Raw genomic sequence first — 19247 nt, forward strand, 5'->3', positions numbered from 1 at the left:
TCTGGCCTAGCTTTCTCTCTTATTTGTATGCCTCTTCTAGTCTAAATCAGTACCTCTTTTTCCACAGATTTACCGCCTGATGAAAAACTGTTGGGAATCGGAAGCTTCCTTCCGCCCAGCCTTCACAAACCTTGTGCCGGTCCTCAAAACCTTCCATGAAAAGTACAGAGCACAGGCGCCTTCAGTTTTCAGTGTGTGTTGAGCAGGATATGGTGTATTGATTCTCGCCCAAAGACCACACTCATCTGCGCTGTGCAACTTGATACTATCACTGTGTCTGGAAAGCAATAGTGCCATGGAACCTGCTTCAGAATATTGAGACTCTGGATTCTGCCACTTTAATGTCCAGCACCAGTGCAGAGAGTTGCTGCCTTGTCAGGATTTTTTTTACTCCCACCAGAAAAGCCCACCAGTTTTTCTTTCCTGAAGAAAGGCAGAGGCTGTTTTGAAATTCTGTCCACTGCTATGCACACAGCCCTTCAAAAATGACCTGGAAAGCCAAGATTTGAGTACGAGGTCATGTCACAGGTGCAGAAAAGTGAGTGGGGAAGTTGTATTCTTCACTATATTTCAGTGGACCACCAGGCTCTGTTGGTCAATCCAGTACAGATGGGGTGTGCAGCTTGGGTTGAAAGAACACTGGGAAGGAGGCCAAGGTACTTAAGAGCAACACTCCAGCTTGCTATAGGAAAGACTTGTCTTGAACTGAGTGTGCACTGCATGGAATATTGAGGGCTCCACCTGCTTACTGAACAGTGGGGAAGCTGTCAGGCCCTTATGTGGTCTTATAATACCTTTCCAAGGAAAAGAGACTTGCCTTTACTCTTTTTTCAAAGCAAATGCTTTGGACTTCCAAAGATGTGTGAATGGCCTTTCTTCTCCATTTGCTTGGTTTCTGGATATTTCAGAATTGCTAAAGCTCCACATCTCTTAGACCTATAGCACAGCTGCATTTGCTTTTTCTCTTTGGTTCTCACCTACTCCTTAGAAGTCCAACGTGGAGTAAGATGCACCCTCAGGTAATTGGATACAAACTAGTATAGGAGGGAGTCACCAGCCATTAAGTTTGCCAAAGTGTCTGATCATAAGCTTTTTAAAATCTCTATATTGTATAATAGTCTTGGGTTTACTCCCAAAGAATCTCTTGAACTATCCTTGCTGCCTCCCAAATAGATGGAGGAGGATTATCCTTTTGGTGCAGATCTTATAAGAACTCATCCCGTGTAGCAGCTGCCTCTCTGAAATTCCTCAGTCCATTATGTTTTCAAGACAATCTGAGTTTTCTCTTGTACCACAGATCATTTTCCAAAATGTTGGTTTGGAACTACCAACCGAAGCACTTCATTCCTGGCTGTTTCAATCCAGAAACCACGAATATAAAGGATATGAGAGGGGAGGTAGTACAGAAGTTGCTGGCCTTAAATGATATTAAAATTAAAAATGGGAAATGCCTTTTAGCCTCTAACTTAGTTGCTACGCCTGCTGGGAAAAACCAGCTGTAACGTACACCTCAGAGGGTTTGTTATGTGTCTTATCAGATTTTAAGAAAATGCCTTCTTGCTTCCTTAAACCACAGGAGCTATTGCTTTTGTTCCTGATCTTGAGTGTCATTCTTCACCATCACCAAATCTGTTTTCAGCAGAATTTAGTCCACTTTTCACAGATGTATTTCAGATCCTTGGTCAAGTGTCAGTCTGTGTGTTGAATACTTTGGATATGAATTCCTCCCTTACTAACCTGCATGTTGGAGTGTCTGTCTTCCCTCCTCCCAGACTGAAATTCATGCAGACTGTGTTTGGCCAGCCTGATTTTGCAAAACATTGATGAATTTGCCCCAGACCAATTGTCTTTTTTGAGAGAAAGGGTGACAGCTGTTGACATACTTTCCTCCTGTATGACTCATCACAAAAGTATACCTGAGGCTCAAACTAGATGTTAAACTCATCTTTAACATACAAATTTAAAGCAGCAAGTGGGATCAGAAGAGGTCCTTTCGTTTCACCCCACAGCCCCTGGAAGGTGGTGGTGTGGGGATTCAGCACAGGAGCATAGCACACCATCAGAGAGGGAGTTTAATACTTCCTCTTCCATCACAATTGTGATCCCCTCAGCAGCATTTTGCCCCCAAAGTGGCAATTGGTGGAAATTGAGGCAATTGGTGGAAATTGCCATTTGGGGGATAAAATGCTGCTTGGGGAATTTTCACTGCAAAAATGGTAGAGAGCACACTCGCTCTGAAGGTGTGCTATGCTCCTGCACAGACCCCCACCCACCCACAAACTTGCACATGCCGGCAGCAAATAAGCAGATCATCTCCTGGGACTTTGTATACAAGTGCTTTAGAGCTCCAGAAGGATCTCTCCAAACTGAAGACTGGGCTCCAAAATGGCAGATGCGTTTCAATTTAAGTAAATGTAAAGTCATGCACATTGGGGCAAAGAATCAAAACTTTAAATCAGGGGTGCCCAAACACCGGCCCTAGGGCCATTTGCAGCCCTCAGGGACCCCCAATCCAGCCCACAGGGAGCCCCCAATCTCCAATGAGCCTTTGGCACTCCGAAGACTTGATATAGTCCACACTGGCCTGACGCAACTGCTCTTAGCTTGAGGGCAACTGTTCGACCTCTTGCATGAGCTATGGGCCGAGGGCTCCCCCCACTACTTACTGTTTCACATCTGTGAAACAGCAGTGGCAATGAAGGAAAGGCCGGCCTTGCTTTGTGCAAGACCTTTTATAGGCCTTGAGCTGTTGCATGACCGCCATTCATTCATAGAAGTTCCATCTCTAATATATTCATTTATGTAAATTTATTCAAATTTTAAATGTAAATTCATTTTTTCCCTGTCCCCTGACATTCTCTCCCCAGAGAGATAATGTGGCTCTCCTGCCAAAATGTTTGGACACCCCTGCTTTAGGCTAATGGGTTCTAAGCTGTCTGTGACAGATCAGGAGAGAGATCTTGGGTGCTGGTGGACAGCTCGATGAAAGTGTCGACCCAGTGTGCGGCAGCGGTGAAGACGGCTAATTCCATGCTTGGGATCATTAGAAAAGGTACTGATAATAAGATGGCTAATATTATAATGCCATTGTACAAATCAATGGTAAGGCCACACCTGGAGTATTGTGTCCAGTTCTGGTCGCCACATCTTAGAAAGGATATAGTGGAAATGGAAAAGGGGCAGAAGAGAGCAACCAAAATGATTACTGGGGCTCCTCCCTTATGAGGAAAGGCTACAGCAGTTGGGTCTCTTGAGTCCAGAAAAGAGGTGCCTGACAGATGGATAGAGTGTATAATTTACACTCAATAATAATACTCTTTTCCCTCTCACATAACACCAGAACCAGGGGACATCCACTAAAACTGAGTGTTTAAAATATAAAAATATTTCTTTACTCAATGTGTAATTAGTCTATGGAACCCATTGCCACAGGAAGTAGTGATGGCATTTTGTCTAGATGCCTTTAAGAGGGGATTGGACAAATTTCTGGAGGAAATGTTCATCATGGATTACAAATCATGGCAGGTATGTGCAAGTGCCTGGTTTTAGAGGTAGGCTACCTCAGATTGCCAGATGCAGGGGAGGGCACCAGGACACAGGTTGTATCTTGTCTTGTGTGTTTCCTGAAGCATTTGGTGGACCACTGTGAGATACAGGAGGCTGGACTAGATGGGTCTTTGGCCTGATCCAGCAGGACTGTTCTTATGTTCTTAGCTGTGGCGATGCCATAACACGACCACTTCCGCTCCACTTCCTGTTTTAAGCCCATGTGTTCAAGACTGGTAATGATTGTTTTGGCTTTTAGGAATTAAGTAGTAGTAGTAGTAACTTTATTGTCATTGTGCTATAGCACAATGAAATTTATGCACCTTTGAGATACAAGCATAAATATATACAACAATTCCAACAATCACACTCTACACTCACCCATGCATTCTATACAACATGCATCATAATATAAAAACAGTAGAACAGACCATAAAGCCCAGGAGCATGGTAACAACTATATTGCCTTATTCAATGTAATTATGGCTCTGGGATAAAAACTGTTCAGGAATCGTGTGGTGTGTGCTCTAATAGTTCTGTATCGTCTACCCAAAGGCAACAGTTCCACAACATTTGCATCTCCATTTTTCAAAGGATGGGCAAAATACAAAAGGCTGATGCATATAAGTTATTTAAAGCCCTTCACTTATTCTTTGCTATGCTGTGAAAGTCAGCCATATGCCTGGAACTTGATGCAACTGCTTATCCCTGAGCATTTTTTCACTAGTCCAGTTCTACAAGAACTAGAAGCAGCCCCCAACCTGCTTCTAGGTGTCCACTGACTAGAAATAAGGGAAATCAGTTGAAGTGTGATGTAAAAGAAGGGTATACATGAAGAGCTAGGCACCTTCTGAAGTTGTTATCCGTATTTACCCAAGTATCTCAGGACTTTGAACTCTGGATTGGTGTTGTGTGGTTCTGAATACCATATGTTCAGAAGTGGATGGGTATGTGTGTTTTAAAATGTTTAGTGCTGAACATTATTCATTTGGGCACCTTTTGAGAGATTTAGTGTGAGCTGGATGTGTTTGAGTCCTAAATCCTTACCAAATAAGGTGAAATGACAGATATATGTTATTACCATCTGGATTACTGTACTGAAGAGGGAAGCTGACAACTCTAAAGCCATCCTAGGGGCAGACTGATTAAACAGTTTGCTGGTGTGTTGAACTGTCTCATACTCAAGAGGTCTGGACAGCATGTAGTATTGCATGAGCATTTGCTTTTGAATTCTTTTAACTTGAGGGCCAAATGCATGTCAGAATAATTCAGAAACCAAAACTGGAGGACTGTGTATGTTTTCTGAAGCATAGATAAAGCCAGTCCTTCATCCCTTTTCTGATCTTCTGCAAGGATGGTCAAAGCTATTGAATTTGTTCTGTCATTGCCAACTCCTGACAAGCCGAGACCAAGATCCAGAGACTCATGAAACTAGTTCTGTGAGCCTAAGGCAGGGATGTCAAACTTGTTTCATACTAAGCGCCAACGTTAGTATTCATGGTGCCTGCTGAGGGTTGGAAATGATATTGTTAAACAGAAAGTGACATCATTTAAGCAGATGATGGCCAGAAACTATGTCAGATGCTATGTCACAGGGGCTATGTCAGATGCAAGGGAGGGCACCGGGATGCAGGTCTCTGGTGTGCTCCCTGGGGCATTTGGTGCGCCACTGTGAGTTACAGGAAGCTGGACTAGATGGGCCTATGGCCTGATCCAGTGGGGCTGTTCTTACGTTCTTATGATGTTAGAAAAATGCACTTTGTTCTTGCACAGAAACTCATTAGCTGCAAATGACTGAAAATGTGCAAATCTTCATATTTTCAAGATATTAGAGAGCCCAATTATAACGGGGGCCAGATAAATTACTTCTGGGGGCCGCATTCGGCCCGTGGGTCTTATGTTTGACATCCCTGGCCTAAGGTATCTGTGCACCCATGCAGTGCCTGTTTATTCATATGTTAATTCCACTGAGTTTAATGGAGTCTATGCCCAAGTAAATGTGCATAGGATTGTAACTTTAGACACTTTTTCTCAAACAGCAGCTGTCCCCAACCACATGGCAAACAACTTTTGAAGCTGAGGGTAGTTCAAAAGCACTTTATGATGTAATATGATGTTAGCTGACTTATAAGTCAAAATTTCACTGGGTAAACCCCAAGCTCCGTGAGCCTAAGTGATTTTTTTGGCTCTTAACTGTGAAGTTATTGATTTTTTTTTAAAGGAATTGTTAGTAGAAAAGGGGGAGAAAATTTTAGAATTTTGAATCTATAAAAATTTGCAAATAAATTCTCGAGTCAAAGTTGTATCAATGCCATAATAGTAAGGTATTCCCAAAGTTCCAAAAGTTAGGGCCCAATCCTATCCAACTTTCCAGCACTGATGCAGCTGTGCCAATGAGGTTTGCACTGTATTCTGTATTGGTGGAGGATTCACAGAGGCGTCCTTAAGATAAGAAATGTTCGTTCTCTTACCTCAGGGCTACATTATAGCTGCATCAGCATTCGAAGCTGGACAGGATTGGGTCCTTAATTATTTATTTTGAGGATTGCATGTACAACAGTTTGTGTCATTGTCTTTCAAACTAGTCTTACTTCCCTTCCTCCTTATATTTATTTTCCTGGTACAGAGTTATGCCCCAAGAGCCTGCACTACCAGTCCTGTCTCTGGAATGCAGAACAATGCTGCTTGTCTTATCTGGCAAGTTATATTTCGGCTTAGAAAGCTAAATTGGAGAACTTCACAGCATTGTGTGTTTTTTTGCATCTGGAACTGCACTGAAGATCTGAGGCTCCTTCTCCTCAGAAAGCATAAGCAAACTTCAGCTGCAGCCTCCCTTGCTGGTTATGTGTCTAAAACTACTGTATATTTCTGTGTTTGTACAGAGAAAGAGAGAACAAATTCTCTACTGGAAACTTGGCTCAAATGTGAATGAACTCTGTGCTAGCCTAGCAGCACCTAGAATAACAATCCACTTGTATTGTACTATAAATTTTCTTTAAATAAACATGTAACTTTTAATGGCTCTGGAGAGTCTTGATACTATTTTTTTAAAGGATTGTGGTAGAAAATCTTATCTAAAATACAAAGGTCAAAGTGTGGTATTACAGAACACATATTTCAAGCAATAGTTATTATTGCTAGTTGATTTATATTGTGCTAGTGATGTACATGTTAGAGAAAAATATGTGTATCTACCCCAGTGAGTTCACAATCTAAAGTCTGACAAAGGGGGAGAGAAAGGAAAGTGCAGGGGCAATGACCTGAACATGAACAAATGCAGTTAGATTTCTTTAGGATTTGTTTCACCTGAAGATGAGAATGAAAGGAGTTAAGCTTTACAGGAGAGGTAGGTTTGAAGAAATGAAGATGGCACCACTTACACATTTAGGAACCAGATTCTAGACAAAAGAGGCAGCAAGGGAGAATTGGTGAAGATTAAGAAAGCAGGTTACCTTCAAGCAGTGAAGATTATGTAGAAGCAAAGGCCATTGGCAGGAATCTTTCAGGACAAGACCATGGAGAGTTCCAACAACTGTTTTGGTGTGTGTCCATTTATTTAGGCTCTGTTCCACACAAACGCTCCCTACCACATGTGATCACAATCTAGAAGTGACACAATCTAGAAAGTTTAATTACATTTTCTAGATTGTGCCACTTCTAGATTGTGATCACATGCGGTAGGGAGTGCTGCATCTGTGAATGCTCCTTATATGGGGAGAGGAAAACTTGCACATAAACTAGTTTTCTACCTAGGAAAAGACTAGGGTGCAATCCTAGTTTAGGTTCTTCAAATATGTTAGAAGCAGGAAACCCGCCAGAGAAGTGGTTGGCCCTCTGGATGGTAAGGGAGGGAAAGGGGGAAATAAAAGGAGACTTGGAGATGGCAGAGAAATTGAATGAGTTCTTTGCATCTGTCTTCACGGCAGAAGACCTCGGGCAGATACCGCTGCCTGAACGGGCCCTCCTGACCAAGGAATTAAGTCAGATAGATTAAGAGAAGATATTTCAGACCTCATTGATAGATTAAAATATGCAATTTGTCCCTCAAAATGGCCATGGGGCCAGAGGATTGGAGGATAGCAAATGTCACAATGATCTTTAAAAAGGGAAAGGGGGGACCCGGGAAACTATAGGCCGATCAGCCTAACATCTATACTGAGTAAGATGGTGGAATGCTTCATCAAAGATGGAATCTCAAAACACATAGACAAACAAGCCTTGCTGAAGGAGAATCAGCATGGCTTCTGTAAGGGTAAGTCTTGCCTCATGAACCTTTTAGAATTCTTTGAAAAGGTCAACAGGCCTGTGGATGCGGGAGAACCCGTGGACATTATATATCTGGACTTTCAGAAGGCGTTCAACAGGATACCTCACCAAAGGCTACTGAAAAAGCTCCATAGTCAGGGAATTAGAGGGCACGTCCTCTCATGGATTGAGACCTGGTTGAAGACCAGGAAACAGAGAGTGGGTGAATGGGCAATTTTCACAATGGAGAGAGGTAAAAAGCAATGTGTCCCATTCTGTGCCAGAACCACCTTTCAGAGCGCGATACCATAGTCTTTCGAGACTGAAGGTTGCCAATACATACATAGTCCCATGGATCTGTCCTGGGACCGGTGCTCTTCAACGTCTTCATAAATGACCTGGATGGAAGCAGGTGAGCAGTGAGGTGGCTAAGTTTGCAGATGACACCAAACTTTTCAGAGTGGTGAAGACCAGAAGTGATTGTGAGGAGCTCCAGAAGGATCTCTCTAAACTGGCAGAATGGGCAGCAAAATGGCAGATGCATTTCAATGTAAGTAAGTGTAAAGTCATGCACATTGGGGCAAAAAATCAAAACTTCACATATAGGCTAATGGGTTCTGAGCTGTCTGTGACAGATCGGGAGAGAGATCTTGGGGTGGTGGTGAACAAGTCAATGAAAGTGTCGACCCAATGTGTGGTGGCAGTAAAGAAGGCCAATTCTATGCTGGGGATCATTAGAAAAGGTATTGAGAACAAACAGCTAATATCATAATGCCGTTGTACAAATCGGTGGTAAGGCTATACCTGGAGTATTGTGTCCAGTTCTGGTCACCACATCTCAAAAAAGACATAGTGGAAATGGAAAAGGTGCCAAAGAGAGCGACTAAGATGATTGCTGGGCTGGGGCACCTTCCTTATGAGGAAAGGCTATAGCATTTGGGCCTCTTCAGCCTAGAAAAGAGATGCCTGAGGGGGGACATGATTTAGACATACAAAATTATGCATGTAAAGGATAAAGTGCATAGGGAGATGCTCTTTACACTCTCACATAACACCAGAACCAGGGGACATCCACTAAAATTGAGTGTTGGGAGAGTTAGGACAGACAAAAGAAAATATTTCTTTACTCAGCGTGTGGGTGGTCTGTGGAACTCCTTGCCACAGGATGTGGTGACGGCATCTGGCCTGGATGCCTTTAAAAGGGGATTGGACAAGTTTCTGGAGGAAAAATCCATTACGGGTTACAAGCCATGATGTGTATGTGCAACCTCCTGGTTTTAGAAATGGGCTATGTCAGATGCAAGGGAGGGCACCAGGATGCAGGTGTGCTCCCTGGGGCATTTGGTGGGGCCACTATGAGATACAGGAAGCTGGACTAGATGGGCTTATGGCCTGATCCAGTGGGACTGTTCTTATGTAGGTGCAGAGGAGACTTTTTCATGTGGAATATCAAGCAAATATATGCCCCCCCACACACACCCCTGCAGTCCAAGGGCCAAATATGTTAAGCACATGTTTGGTGATGACTTGATTGCCTCACCAGGCTGCTATTAAGAGATGAAAAAGCAAAGACTGGGACTGTTGAGTTACCCCAGCAATCTGGGGTAAATAGTCATAGGGGTGTTGTGTGTTGCATCCTTTTTATGATTGCTCTTCATCTGTCCCTGCTAGTTTGCTGCAAAGGATGGAATCTAAGAGGCAAGAAAAAGATTTCAAAGAAAACATTACTTACAGTTTAAAGGCATGTAGATCTGTGTTGGCGGTACAGGTCCTCTGCTTTGGAACAGGGGATCTTAAAGCTATTTGCATGATTGTGCAAGACCTCGTGGCATGGTCAACATTATGCTCCTGGCAGAGTTCATGGAGGAAACTCCTGCAAGCCGGAAGGTCAGAGAGAGTGGGGGAAAAGGAAGGAAGCAAGGCAGAAGATGCACCTTCACTGGTCATATTGGACAAGACTGGCAGCCTCTGAGTTATCTGTCTGCTGGCCAATAAACTGCCCCCAGTGTCCTGCAAATGTTGTACCCATTTTCCAACAAGGGGGACCAAACCGGATTGTGACTGTGGTGGGAGCAAAGAGCTAAAAGCTTACTCCATGGTGGATTGCTCCCCCCCCGTGCTATTTTGAGAAGAAAAAGCAAGCATATCAGTACAAACCAAGTGCATAATGAACATGTAGTGTAACCCTTCCTGTGCCTTCTTAAACAAGTTCTTTTAACTGCATAAAATCTCTTGATCTTATTCATGTAGATTACGCTGTAATTCAAGAAGTAAGTCTTATGGCTTATATTTACTTGATCTGCCCATGAATATAATCGGTGTGAGTCTGTGATCCGGATGGGGACAGAATGATATTCTAATTTACAAGGGAGACTGAAATTCTTTCCTTGGCTACCCCCAGCATGGTAATTTCACTAAGTCAATATTATTGCTTGGTTTACAGGAGCATTTGCATTATGACTCAAGAAGCCTGCTGGGTATTTTCTAGCATACTTACCAGGTGCTGTGGTGGATGATGATTTAAGGGAGGGAGGGAGGGTGTGTGTGTGGGGGATACAGAGGGGGTGCAACAGATATTAAAACACAACCAGAAAATAAACCATGCTGGTCAGCATTATATGTGCAGTCTTGTACAAATATTATGTGTGTGTATCATATGCTATCTCTCATATACCTTTCACACACAGGCACCACATGCAATCTAGCTCTTGATAGTGTTGTGGATGTTCTCCTCTGCTGAATCAAACTTTTCCCTGAGAACAACAGCCAAGCCCTGTTCTTGGAGACTTTCTGGGCTGATGGTTTTTTTTTTCAACGTCTGCACAGCTGGAATGTCAAAATAATGAATCTTATGACACCTTACCAGCTGAGGAAAAGGCTACAGACTACTAATTACAATCAATTGCAGCTAGAGCTGTTGCTGCCACTAGCTCGGGATGTTCCAACTACCACAGCCTATTTCTAACAGAGCAACTGGATAGAATTCTGCTGGCATTGTTTATCTCAGTGGTTCTCAAACTTTTTAGCATCGGGACCCACCAGAAGTGATGTCATTAACCTGGAAGTGATGTCTTGGCCAGAAGTGACATCAACAAGCAGGAAATTTTTAACACTCCCATATGACAAAATCAAGTAAATTAAGAATTTAAGTTTAAAAATGCATTTAAAGTAAAGAAAAATCCTCCTAACCTTCCCAACCAGTTGCTGATCTGTTTAAAAAAAAATTCCCCAAACATCTCAAAGGCTGGAACCCTAGCATACTTGGGGCCCAATCCTATCCAATTTTCCAGTGCCAGTGCTGCTGTGCCTATAGGGCAGTGGTTCTCACACATTTAGCAGTGGGACCCACTTTTTAGAATGAGAATCTGCTGGGACCTACTAGAAGTGATGTCATAACCTGAAGTGACATCATCGAACCAGAACATTTTTAACAATCCTAGGCTGCAATCCTACCCATGCTTACCAGGAGTAAGTCCCATTTACTGCCATTGTTAAAAGAATATACACGGTAACTTGTTAAAAGTACAGATCTATAACATTTCCCCAAATGCAGTCACATACCATGGTAGCATCAAGTCTAATATATTGAAAATAAAATATTGAAATGAATGGAGACCCACCTGAAACTAGCTTCTGACCCACCTGGTGGGTCCTGATCCACAGTTTGAGAAACACTGCTATAGGTTGTGCACTGCTTTCTGTGTTGGGAAGGCAGTCACAGAGGCCTCCTCAAGGTATGGGAACATTTGTTCCCTTACCTCCGGGCTGCATTGCGGCTGCCCTGATGCTGGAAATTTGGACAGGTTGGGCCCTTACCCAGGAGTACGCCCCATCTTTGTTAAAAGCATATGTAAGAACATAAGAACAGCCCCACTATATCAGGCCATAGGCCCACCTACTCCAGCTTCCTGTATCTCACAGTGGCCCACCAAATGCCCCAGGGAGAATACAAGGCAACAAGAGACCTGCATCCTGGTGCCCTCCCTTGCATCTGGCATTCTGCCATAACCCATTTCTAAAATTGCACATACACACCATGGCTTGTAACCTGTGATGGATTTTTCCTCCAGAAATTTGTCAAATCCCCTTTTAAAGGCGACTCGGCCCAATGCCATCAAGCACATCCCATGGCAAGGAGTTCCACAGAACAACTACAAAGTTTTATATACTTTGTAAGTAAATAAAAGCATATAGAAAGACAGTTCAGATCTGTCACATTTCCCCAAATGCAGTCACACACCATGGTAGCATCCAGTCTAATGGATTAAAAATAAGATACTGAAATGCATGGGGACCCACCTGAAATTAACTCACGACCCACCTAGTGGGTCCTGACCCATTGTTTGAAAAACACTGGTCTATCTGCCTGAGGAATCAGGCTCTCTCTCTCCTCCCCCCCTTCTTTTTTGCACACTTGGAAAAAAAATGTGACTATGGCCCAAAGGTCGTGCAAAGGGCCTGCAGGGGTGATGGAGGCACTGTTGATTGCCTGGCACAGCCCAGAGTAGCTTCCAATGGAGGCGGCTAAACAACAAGCACGCGCTCAGCCACTGGAGCACGCGCCGCCCAGCCCATGAAGAGTTAATGCGTTCTCGTCCCGCCCCCTCTGCCCTCTGATTGGTCGGTTAATCTAACGGCCGTCCGGGAGGCGGGGAGAGTCTCTCTAAGCCAATCAGCGGCCGGAGTGCCGTCGCCGCTGTCGTTCTTTCTCTCGCTCGACGTTCCTAGGCCCGGCGGCGGCGGCGGAGGAGGGTGAGGCGGTCGCTGCTGGTTCGCAAAATGGCGGCGGTCGCGGCTGCTGGGCTTGCGGTTGGGGCGCGCCTTCCCACCCCGGAGCCCGGCGCGCCTCACGCCCCCGAAGAGGAGCTGCCTCCCTTGGAGCCGGCGGAGGTGAGGAGCCGGCTGGAGAGGAGCGCCCGGCAGTTCCGCAACCGGCGCAAAGTCCTCGTTCGGGGGTTGCCCGCCGACGTCGCCAACCAGGTAACGGGGGGGGGGTCAGGGCCTGGGGGGTGCCTGCTCCCCCCCTCCAGTGGAGGCGGGGCAGGAGCGAGAGCGGGCGCGGGCTGGAGCCACGCTGGAGCAGGGGAGGTAGGAGCTGCTCCTGCAACTTGTGCTTCCAACACCCATAAAGAGCGCAAGAAGCTGCGTCGGACCATCTTGTGCCGCCTCTTCCCTGATCCTCCGCCTTCTCTCCCCTCTGCCTGGTCCCTGCAGGCTTCCTGGCGAGCCTCGAGGTTTGTCCACTAGCCCCAGAGTGAACCCGCTCCCACGTGAGTGGACTCACTGGAGAGTTTGTGGCGCAGTAAACCTGTGAGACTCCAAGGCAGGGGAATCCCAAACTTCTTAGCCCTGGGACCGACCTAGAGAAAAGGTTTCGCTTTACCACCCTCGGAGCCTGTGGTGGTGCTTGGACAGCAGTGTTCCACCCCCCCACCCCCCAAGCAGCAGCATGTTTAACCCACGATGCCCGTAGCCTCATCTGCTCTGTCACTTTTGCGACCCACCAAAAACTGGGTTGTGACCCACAGTTTGGGAACTGTGAGATGGTGGGTGAGATACAGGAAGGTGGACTAGATGGGCCAATGGCCTGATCCAGAGGGGCTGTTCTTATGTTCTTAACTGCTGTTGTAAGGTGTTGCTGGATTCTCTGTATTTAATCATACTTTTTTTTTTTTTTAATTTGTGGGCTGCCACAAGTCCGAGTTTGTTCTTTTCCTGTTAGACTAGCATGGAACTTTTGGTGTACTAGTTGCTTCCCTTTTCCTGAAAGCACTTGCTGCCTTTGTGCTTTGCTCCATCCTTGTGATGTGGAGAGCAGGTGGGGGAGAAGCTTGTTGCTTTCGCCCATGTATACACTTGAACAAGCCCAGTTGCCAAAGAAATTGATAGGCAGTAGACTTGGGATAAAAAGTAACTTGTTCACACTATTAGATGTTGAAGGCCTTTCTCTGCATGCTGCCTTTCAGACTAGCAGCCTGCTTCTAAGGAACATATAGTCGTGTAGTTTGTGGAATGGCAGCAATCCAGCAACACTTGCTCTCTAGAAAAGCAGTAATGGGGGGAGGGGTTGGGAGGAATGGTAAAGTATTAGTGTTCTGGCATTTTGTGCTGTATATGTTTACATGTATGTTCCTTCATCAAGGAACTTCAGACTGTTTCAGAGCACAGTCTGAAGGCACATATTCAGCAACCTTGTTGAAAGTAAGCTGGTGTGGCTCTGGGAAGTAGTGGGGTGGGAGGCTACATGGCAGCTCATTGCTTGACTTTGTTGGAAGGTGGATGTAAACTGAAACAAATTAATGTTTGCGTACCTCTGATTTAATCCATGGAGTCCGGGGGGAAGGGGGCTGGAACTAGAAGTACTTAACTAAAATTGTTGCATATGCATGAACGGCATTTTAAAAATTAATCCCCAGTAACACTCTAAAAAAAATAAAGATTTCCCTGTAAATGGGCACATTTGGTCCATCTATTTAACACAGCAGTTATTAAATGTTCAAAGGGCTCCATCTGTATGATTTCAGTAACTAATGATATGAAGAAATGATTTCTTTCTCTCTCATACTGTTGAGGGTAAGGTTGGGCCACTCCGTTCAGTTGATGGGCAATAGATGGGCTGCATTTTTTGGTGATATTTTCTTTCTATAATTTCTTGATTAAAATAGCAGATTATGGTGGTAGGTGTTTTTTATTCCAAAGGCACATTTTAATAAATTATAGTTATAAAGCATAATTGCTTTTAAAATGTACTAGGTATGTGATATAGATGATAAAGTGTCAGCAGAAGCAGCCACAGTATTTCTAGCTGGAAAAGTAATCTATTGTAATTTCTGGAAAATATCTTAAACACTAAGTGTGGTATGTGTTTATTTGGATATTTGAATACCAAAAAGGCTGTGTTTTTTTTTGCATTTTTAACAAAAAAACAACAACCCAAACAAAATCGCCCTTAGCAATAGATTCAAGATAGCACCCCCCCCAAAAAGCTACATGTAATGAATCATCAATCTACCAAATTCACTGTTGCAAGAATGCTAATGGAGTCTAGCTGCGATAGTTTGTTAAACAATTCAAGATGGATTGTCTGTTAATTGCCATTAGCAGTATTAGCTAAATAGACATTCACAAAACAGTACAGGTGTAACCTAATTATCCACAGATTTTTCACCTACAGTTTTATCTCAGCTCCATGAGAAGAGCCCTTTAAATTAAAGGAAAAAAGTTGTTTAACAATGGCCTCCTTAATGCCAGAGAGGGCAGCTGGCTGACAATCCATCACTCTCTCAAGGCACTTAGAACAGCTTCACTCCAAGGCTAGTGACCCCTCCTTCCCCCTGAGCACCTGAGAGAAAGGTAATCACTTTGCATTCTTTTGATCTTGGTGAAGGGAGAGGTCATTGACTTAAAGCCTTTTTAAGTGCTTGGAGAGAGACTGATTGATGGTCTATCTAATGATGCTGTTTTTAAATTGCCTAGGGAAGGGACATTGTTTTTTAAATGGTTTTGCTTGAATGTGGTTTTTATACCATACACATGAGTTCTGGGAATGGAACCCTCGCAAATAACAAGACTCAACCTGAACCATTGGGAATAAGGAGACCCATCCTGTACTTGGATGGGGAACAGTGGGGAAGGCCATTTCCTTCATGCCCTGTTTGTAAGCCTCCTGGTGGTTTCTGACTGCCTGGTATTAGAAATATAATTTTGAATTGGATGGATGCTTGGTCTGATTCAACAGGGCTGCTCATGTTCTTGAAATGTGAGCATTTATATAGCTTAAATATGTATGTATTTATTTATATTTATACAGGTAATTATATACCGCCTTTCTTTGGTTGTCAGATTTCTCCTCGGACTTTAATCCAAGGCGGTTTACATAGGCAGGCTGTTCTAAACCCCCGGTAGGGATTTTTACCATTGAATAGTTCTAGTCTTTCATAGAATTCCTCATTCCAGCTGGATTGCTTCCCGGTCTGGCCTCTCTCTGGCCCTTCGCCTCCCACGCTTCACTTGAGGGCAACTCCTCTCTGCCACTGAGGGTCAGCTCATCAGTATATCAGCGTGTCGTCGGTTCTCGGGTACTTCTGGTTGTTTCGAACTGGCAGCCTCAGATCTTCAGGCATACAAGGCAGCAGCTCTACCAACTGAGCCAGACCTCCTGCCCTGTACTTAAAATATTTAATGTACGCTGTTATAAGTGCAACAATACTATAAGATAGACCAGTATTGTCCTCCAAAGCAACTGGAAGGACTGCATAAAATGAGTCAATTTATGTAGTTTCTGTCTTGTCCAGTTAGCTAAGCCCTAAATTTGAAGAGGTGAAGCAGAAACCCTCTATCTGCGGAGTCCCTAGTGTGTATTGAAAATGGATGCCATTTTAGAAGTAGGGCATGGTGGTGGGAGGTGTAGAATCACTTAGCAGGAAAAGTTGTTGTTGGTGAAGGTGAAGGAATGGGTTCTGGAAACGTCATAGTACTATAAGTCTACATGGAACATAAGCATCAAAGGCAGGTCCCCTGCTTTGTGAGCTTACAATCTATTTCAAGGGGGAGGGCCAAGGAGAGATAAGAGCTGAATTGAGGAAGGAATCATGGGTATTTATTGATAATATGTAGTTGTGGAGGGTACTGAGATAAAGTTGATTATACTGTATACGAGAGTGCCATTCTTCCCTTTTGATAAACAAGCAGTTACAGGTTCACTGTAAAAAGCTGTAGTGAGATAACTGGGTTCAAGTTCCATTTAAGCAATGAACTCAGTAGGTAGCTGTAGACAAGGCATGCATGTTAAAATTCATAATTTTTTTTTCTACTCCTGGCATATAAGGAACTCTAACTAACCACTTGATGATTTCAAAATTCATTAGTAGATTATCTGTTTGTGCGCCTTGAGCTCCTTGAGTTTGCTCTGCCTTGGGGCATGATGCCCTATCTCTGCTGTTAATTAGCTAGGTGTGTAGCCACATTGAGTCATGTGTGCAATGTGGCAGCAAATTACTCTTACAAAGTTCATTCCCTTTCCTGTTTCTTGTGATACTAAAACTATGTGATATTGCAGGCATGCCTGTGAATTAGCTAACTATTTTTTTTTCTTAAATATATTAGACAATCTAGTAGTTCAGGGAGAATAAATGGGAGCTGTTCTTGGACTGTAGAGAAAAGTTGCTCTTGGGGGAGGACTGGTGAAGTGGAAGGCTAGGTAGCTGGAATTCAGACTAGTTGATGGGGGGCTAGTAAATGACAGCATAAGGTTTTAGCTAGATCCATAAGTTATTCTCAAATCAGATCTAATAAGTGTTCACCACTTTTAGTGATGAAGCTGAGCAGGAATTTGACTAGCACTGATATGTATGTTGCTCATGCCCATTGATGGTGTCCTGTGCAAGATTATAATCTGAAATTAAGAGAACCAATGGAAGAAAACAGGTGAGAACAATGAAGTGAGCAATACATGCCTAGGTGGGCTGTGGAGGGTAAGGCTTCTCCATTCCAGAGAAATACTTGGATTAGTGTGTGTCCCCTGAAAAGGAGTGGGTAAAATGTAGAGGAAATGAATGTCTGGCCATGACCCAGTCATGTACCAAAGGAAGAGCAGCTAACAAAACTTGGAGTGCAACAGCTAAGATGGTGAATAGAGCAGAAATGAAGCAGGTGGCATCATCCAGTCACTATATATAGGGGATAAATCAGTATGGTTTGAACTTCCTTGTATTGGTGTAGCAGTAGAGTGCTGAAAGGCAAAAGTCAGGGAAGCCTGGTCACTGCCCCATTAGGGGTGGGGCAACAGTGATGGCAGCAATTTGATCCCCATTGTGCTACTGATGGGGGGGAGTTTGAAACTTACCAGGGGGTTGCTATGGCTCTCTGAAGGTCTGGGGAGCCTGTGGATCTTCCCTCTGCAGCCCTCCCCACACCTCTGAAGTACTATAAAAAGGGGCAAAAACACTTCTGGTTTTGCAAGGAAAACCAGAAGTGGTTCCCCCTTTTACAGCACTTTGGAGGTGTTGGGAAGGCTGCAGAGGGGGTTGAGGTCTCCCCAGGCCTGCCAGAGAGCCATAACAACCGCCAGGTAAATTTTTAAAACCCTTCCTCCTTCAGCAGTGCAATTGTGATAGCCATGTTGCTGCCTTTGCGCCTCCCCTGCAAACACTTACCCTGGTTCTTTAACTCCTAGAGAGTTTGGGAGCTGCTGGTGTAATGGTTTGGGAACTGGACTTGCACTTGAAGATTCAGGTTCAAACCCCCAGTCAGCCTTCAAGCTTCCTGGGTGATCTTGAGTGACCTGACGACTATCTCTCAGCCTCACATACCTCACAGGTTTGTTGTGCCCGTAAAAGGAAATAAGGATCCATGTATACCACCCTGAGCTCTGTGGAGGAAGGGTGTTTAAAAATGCAAAAAATAAATAGCGTAGATACTCGCCTATAAGGCAAAAAATTTCTTCCCAGAAAGACAGCCTGAATCATTGCCCTGCCTTATCTCCGGGGCAGCCAAGCAGCGAGGGGGGGGAGGCGGCGAGTGAGCCAGCCAGCCAATCACTATTGTGGGAGGGAGGGAGGGAGCTGGGACAAGAAAGAAAGTTATCTGCAGAGAGGAGGCTTTGTGCAGGCTGGGGCTGCTGCAGAGCTTTCACAGCTGCCTGTGGGGTGAGCTCCACATGCTCTAGGCTGTTGCCCAGCTGCAGGAGCTTGATGCCACCACAGCCATCAGCAGCCCCCCCTCGCTCAGCACCAGCGCCCACAAAGGCATTGCTGGAGTGGCACCCAAGACAGAGCAGGATGTGCAGGAGGCAATGAACTGTGTGGGAGGGAGAAGCAGTCATTTGAAAGAGCTGAGTCCATCTCCTCTTTCCTTCTTGTTCCCCCCCTTCCTACCATATATAAACTTCAAGCACTCTGTTGGGAAGCCCAGCTTGCTAACCCCCTTCCCATTGCCCCACAGATAAAGGGGGGGGGGAATGTTCTTTTTAAAAAAATAGAAGAGAGAGAGGCAGCCTGCAGAAGGCTGTACCTTTGTTTCAGTGGCTTCATTGAAAGGGTTAAGTCTGTCTCCTCTTTCCTTCTTGTTCCCCCCCTTCCTACCATATATAAACTTCAAGCACTCTGTTGGGAAGCCCAACTTGCTAACCCCCTTCCCATTGCCCCACAGATGAAGCTGGATAGGGTGTGGAAGGTGGGAGAGTGATCTTTTGAGAGAGAGGGGGGGGGCAGCCTGCAGACGGCTGTACCATGTTTCTCAAGCCACTGAAAGGGTTAAGTCTGTCTCCTCTTTCCTTCTTGTTTCTGCCCCTTCCCCCCCTTATAGAATCCAAACTTTAAACTCTCTGTTGCAAAGCTGAGGCTTGCTAGCCCCTCTCCCCATAATCATTCACCACTGATGAAGTTGTACTGGGGGGGAGGAAGAGTTTACTTTTATAAAAGGAAAAGTGTGTGAGTGCAGTTAAAACAGTTAAGGCT

The 19247-nt window shown here is 44.5% G+C and overlaps 2 protein-coding genes across 4 annotated transcripts in view; both read left to right on the forward strand.

Moving 5' to 3' along the window:
- The window catches only part of TYK2 (tyrosine kinase 2), a 64272-nt gene extending 57710 nt beyond the window's left edge, over window positions 1-6562 (forward strand). For both annotated transcript variants that reach the window (XM_066613655.1, XM_066613656.1), the window contains one exon: window positions 68-6562. In XM_066613655.1, the coding sequence (XP_066469752.1) occupies window positions 68-202 (135 nt within the window). In that variant the 3' untranslated portion in view covers window positions 203-6562. The remainder of the gene's footprint in view (window positions 1-67) is intronic.
- A 5928-nt stretch (window positions 6563-12490) lies between these two features.
- The window catches only part of RAVER1 (ribonucleoprotein, PTB binding 1), a 41019-nt gene continuing 34262 nt past the window's right edge, over window positions 12491-19247 (forward strand). For both annotated transcript variants that reach the window (XM_066617676.1, XM_066617677.1), the window contains exon 1: window positions 12491-12771. In XM_066617676.1, coding sequence (XP_066473773.1) covers window positions 12571-12771 — 201 coding nt within the window. In that variant the 5' untranslated portion in view covers window positions 12491-12570. The remainder of the gene's footprint in view (window positions 12772-19247) is intronic.

Source organism: Tiliqua scincoides, chromosome 2 (assembly GCF_035046505.1).
Source record: "Tiliqua scincoides isolate rTilSci1 chromosome 2, rTilSci1.hap2, whole genome shotgun sequence".
Lineage (NCBI taxonomy): Eukaryota > Metazoa > Chordata > Lepidosauria > Squamata > Scincidae > Tiliqua > Tiliqua scincoides.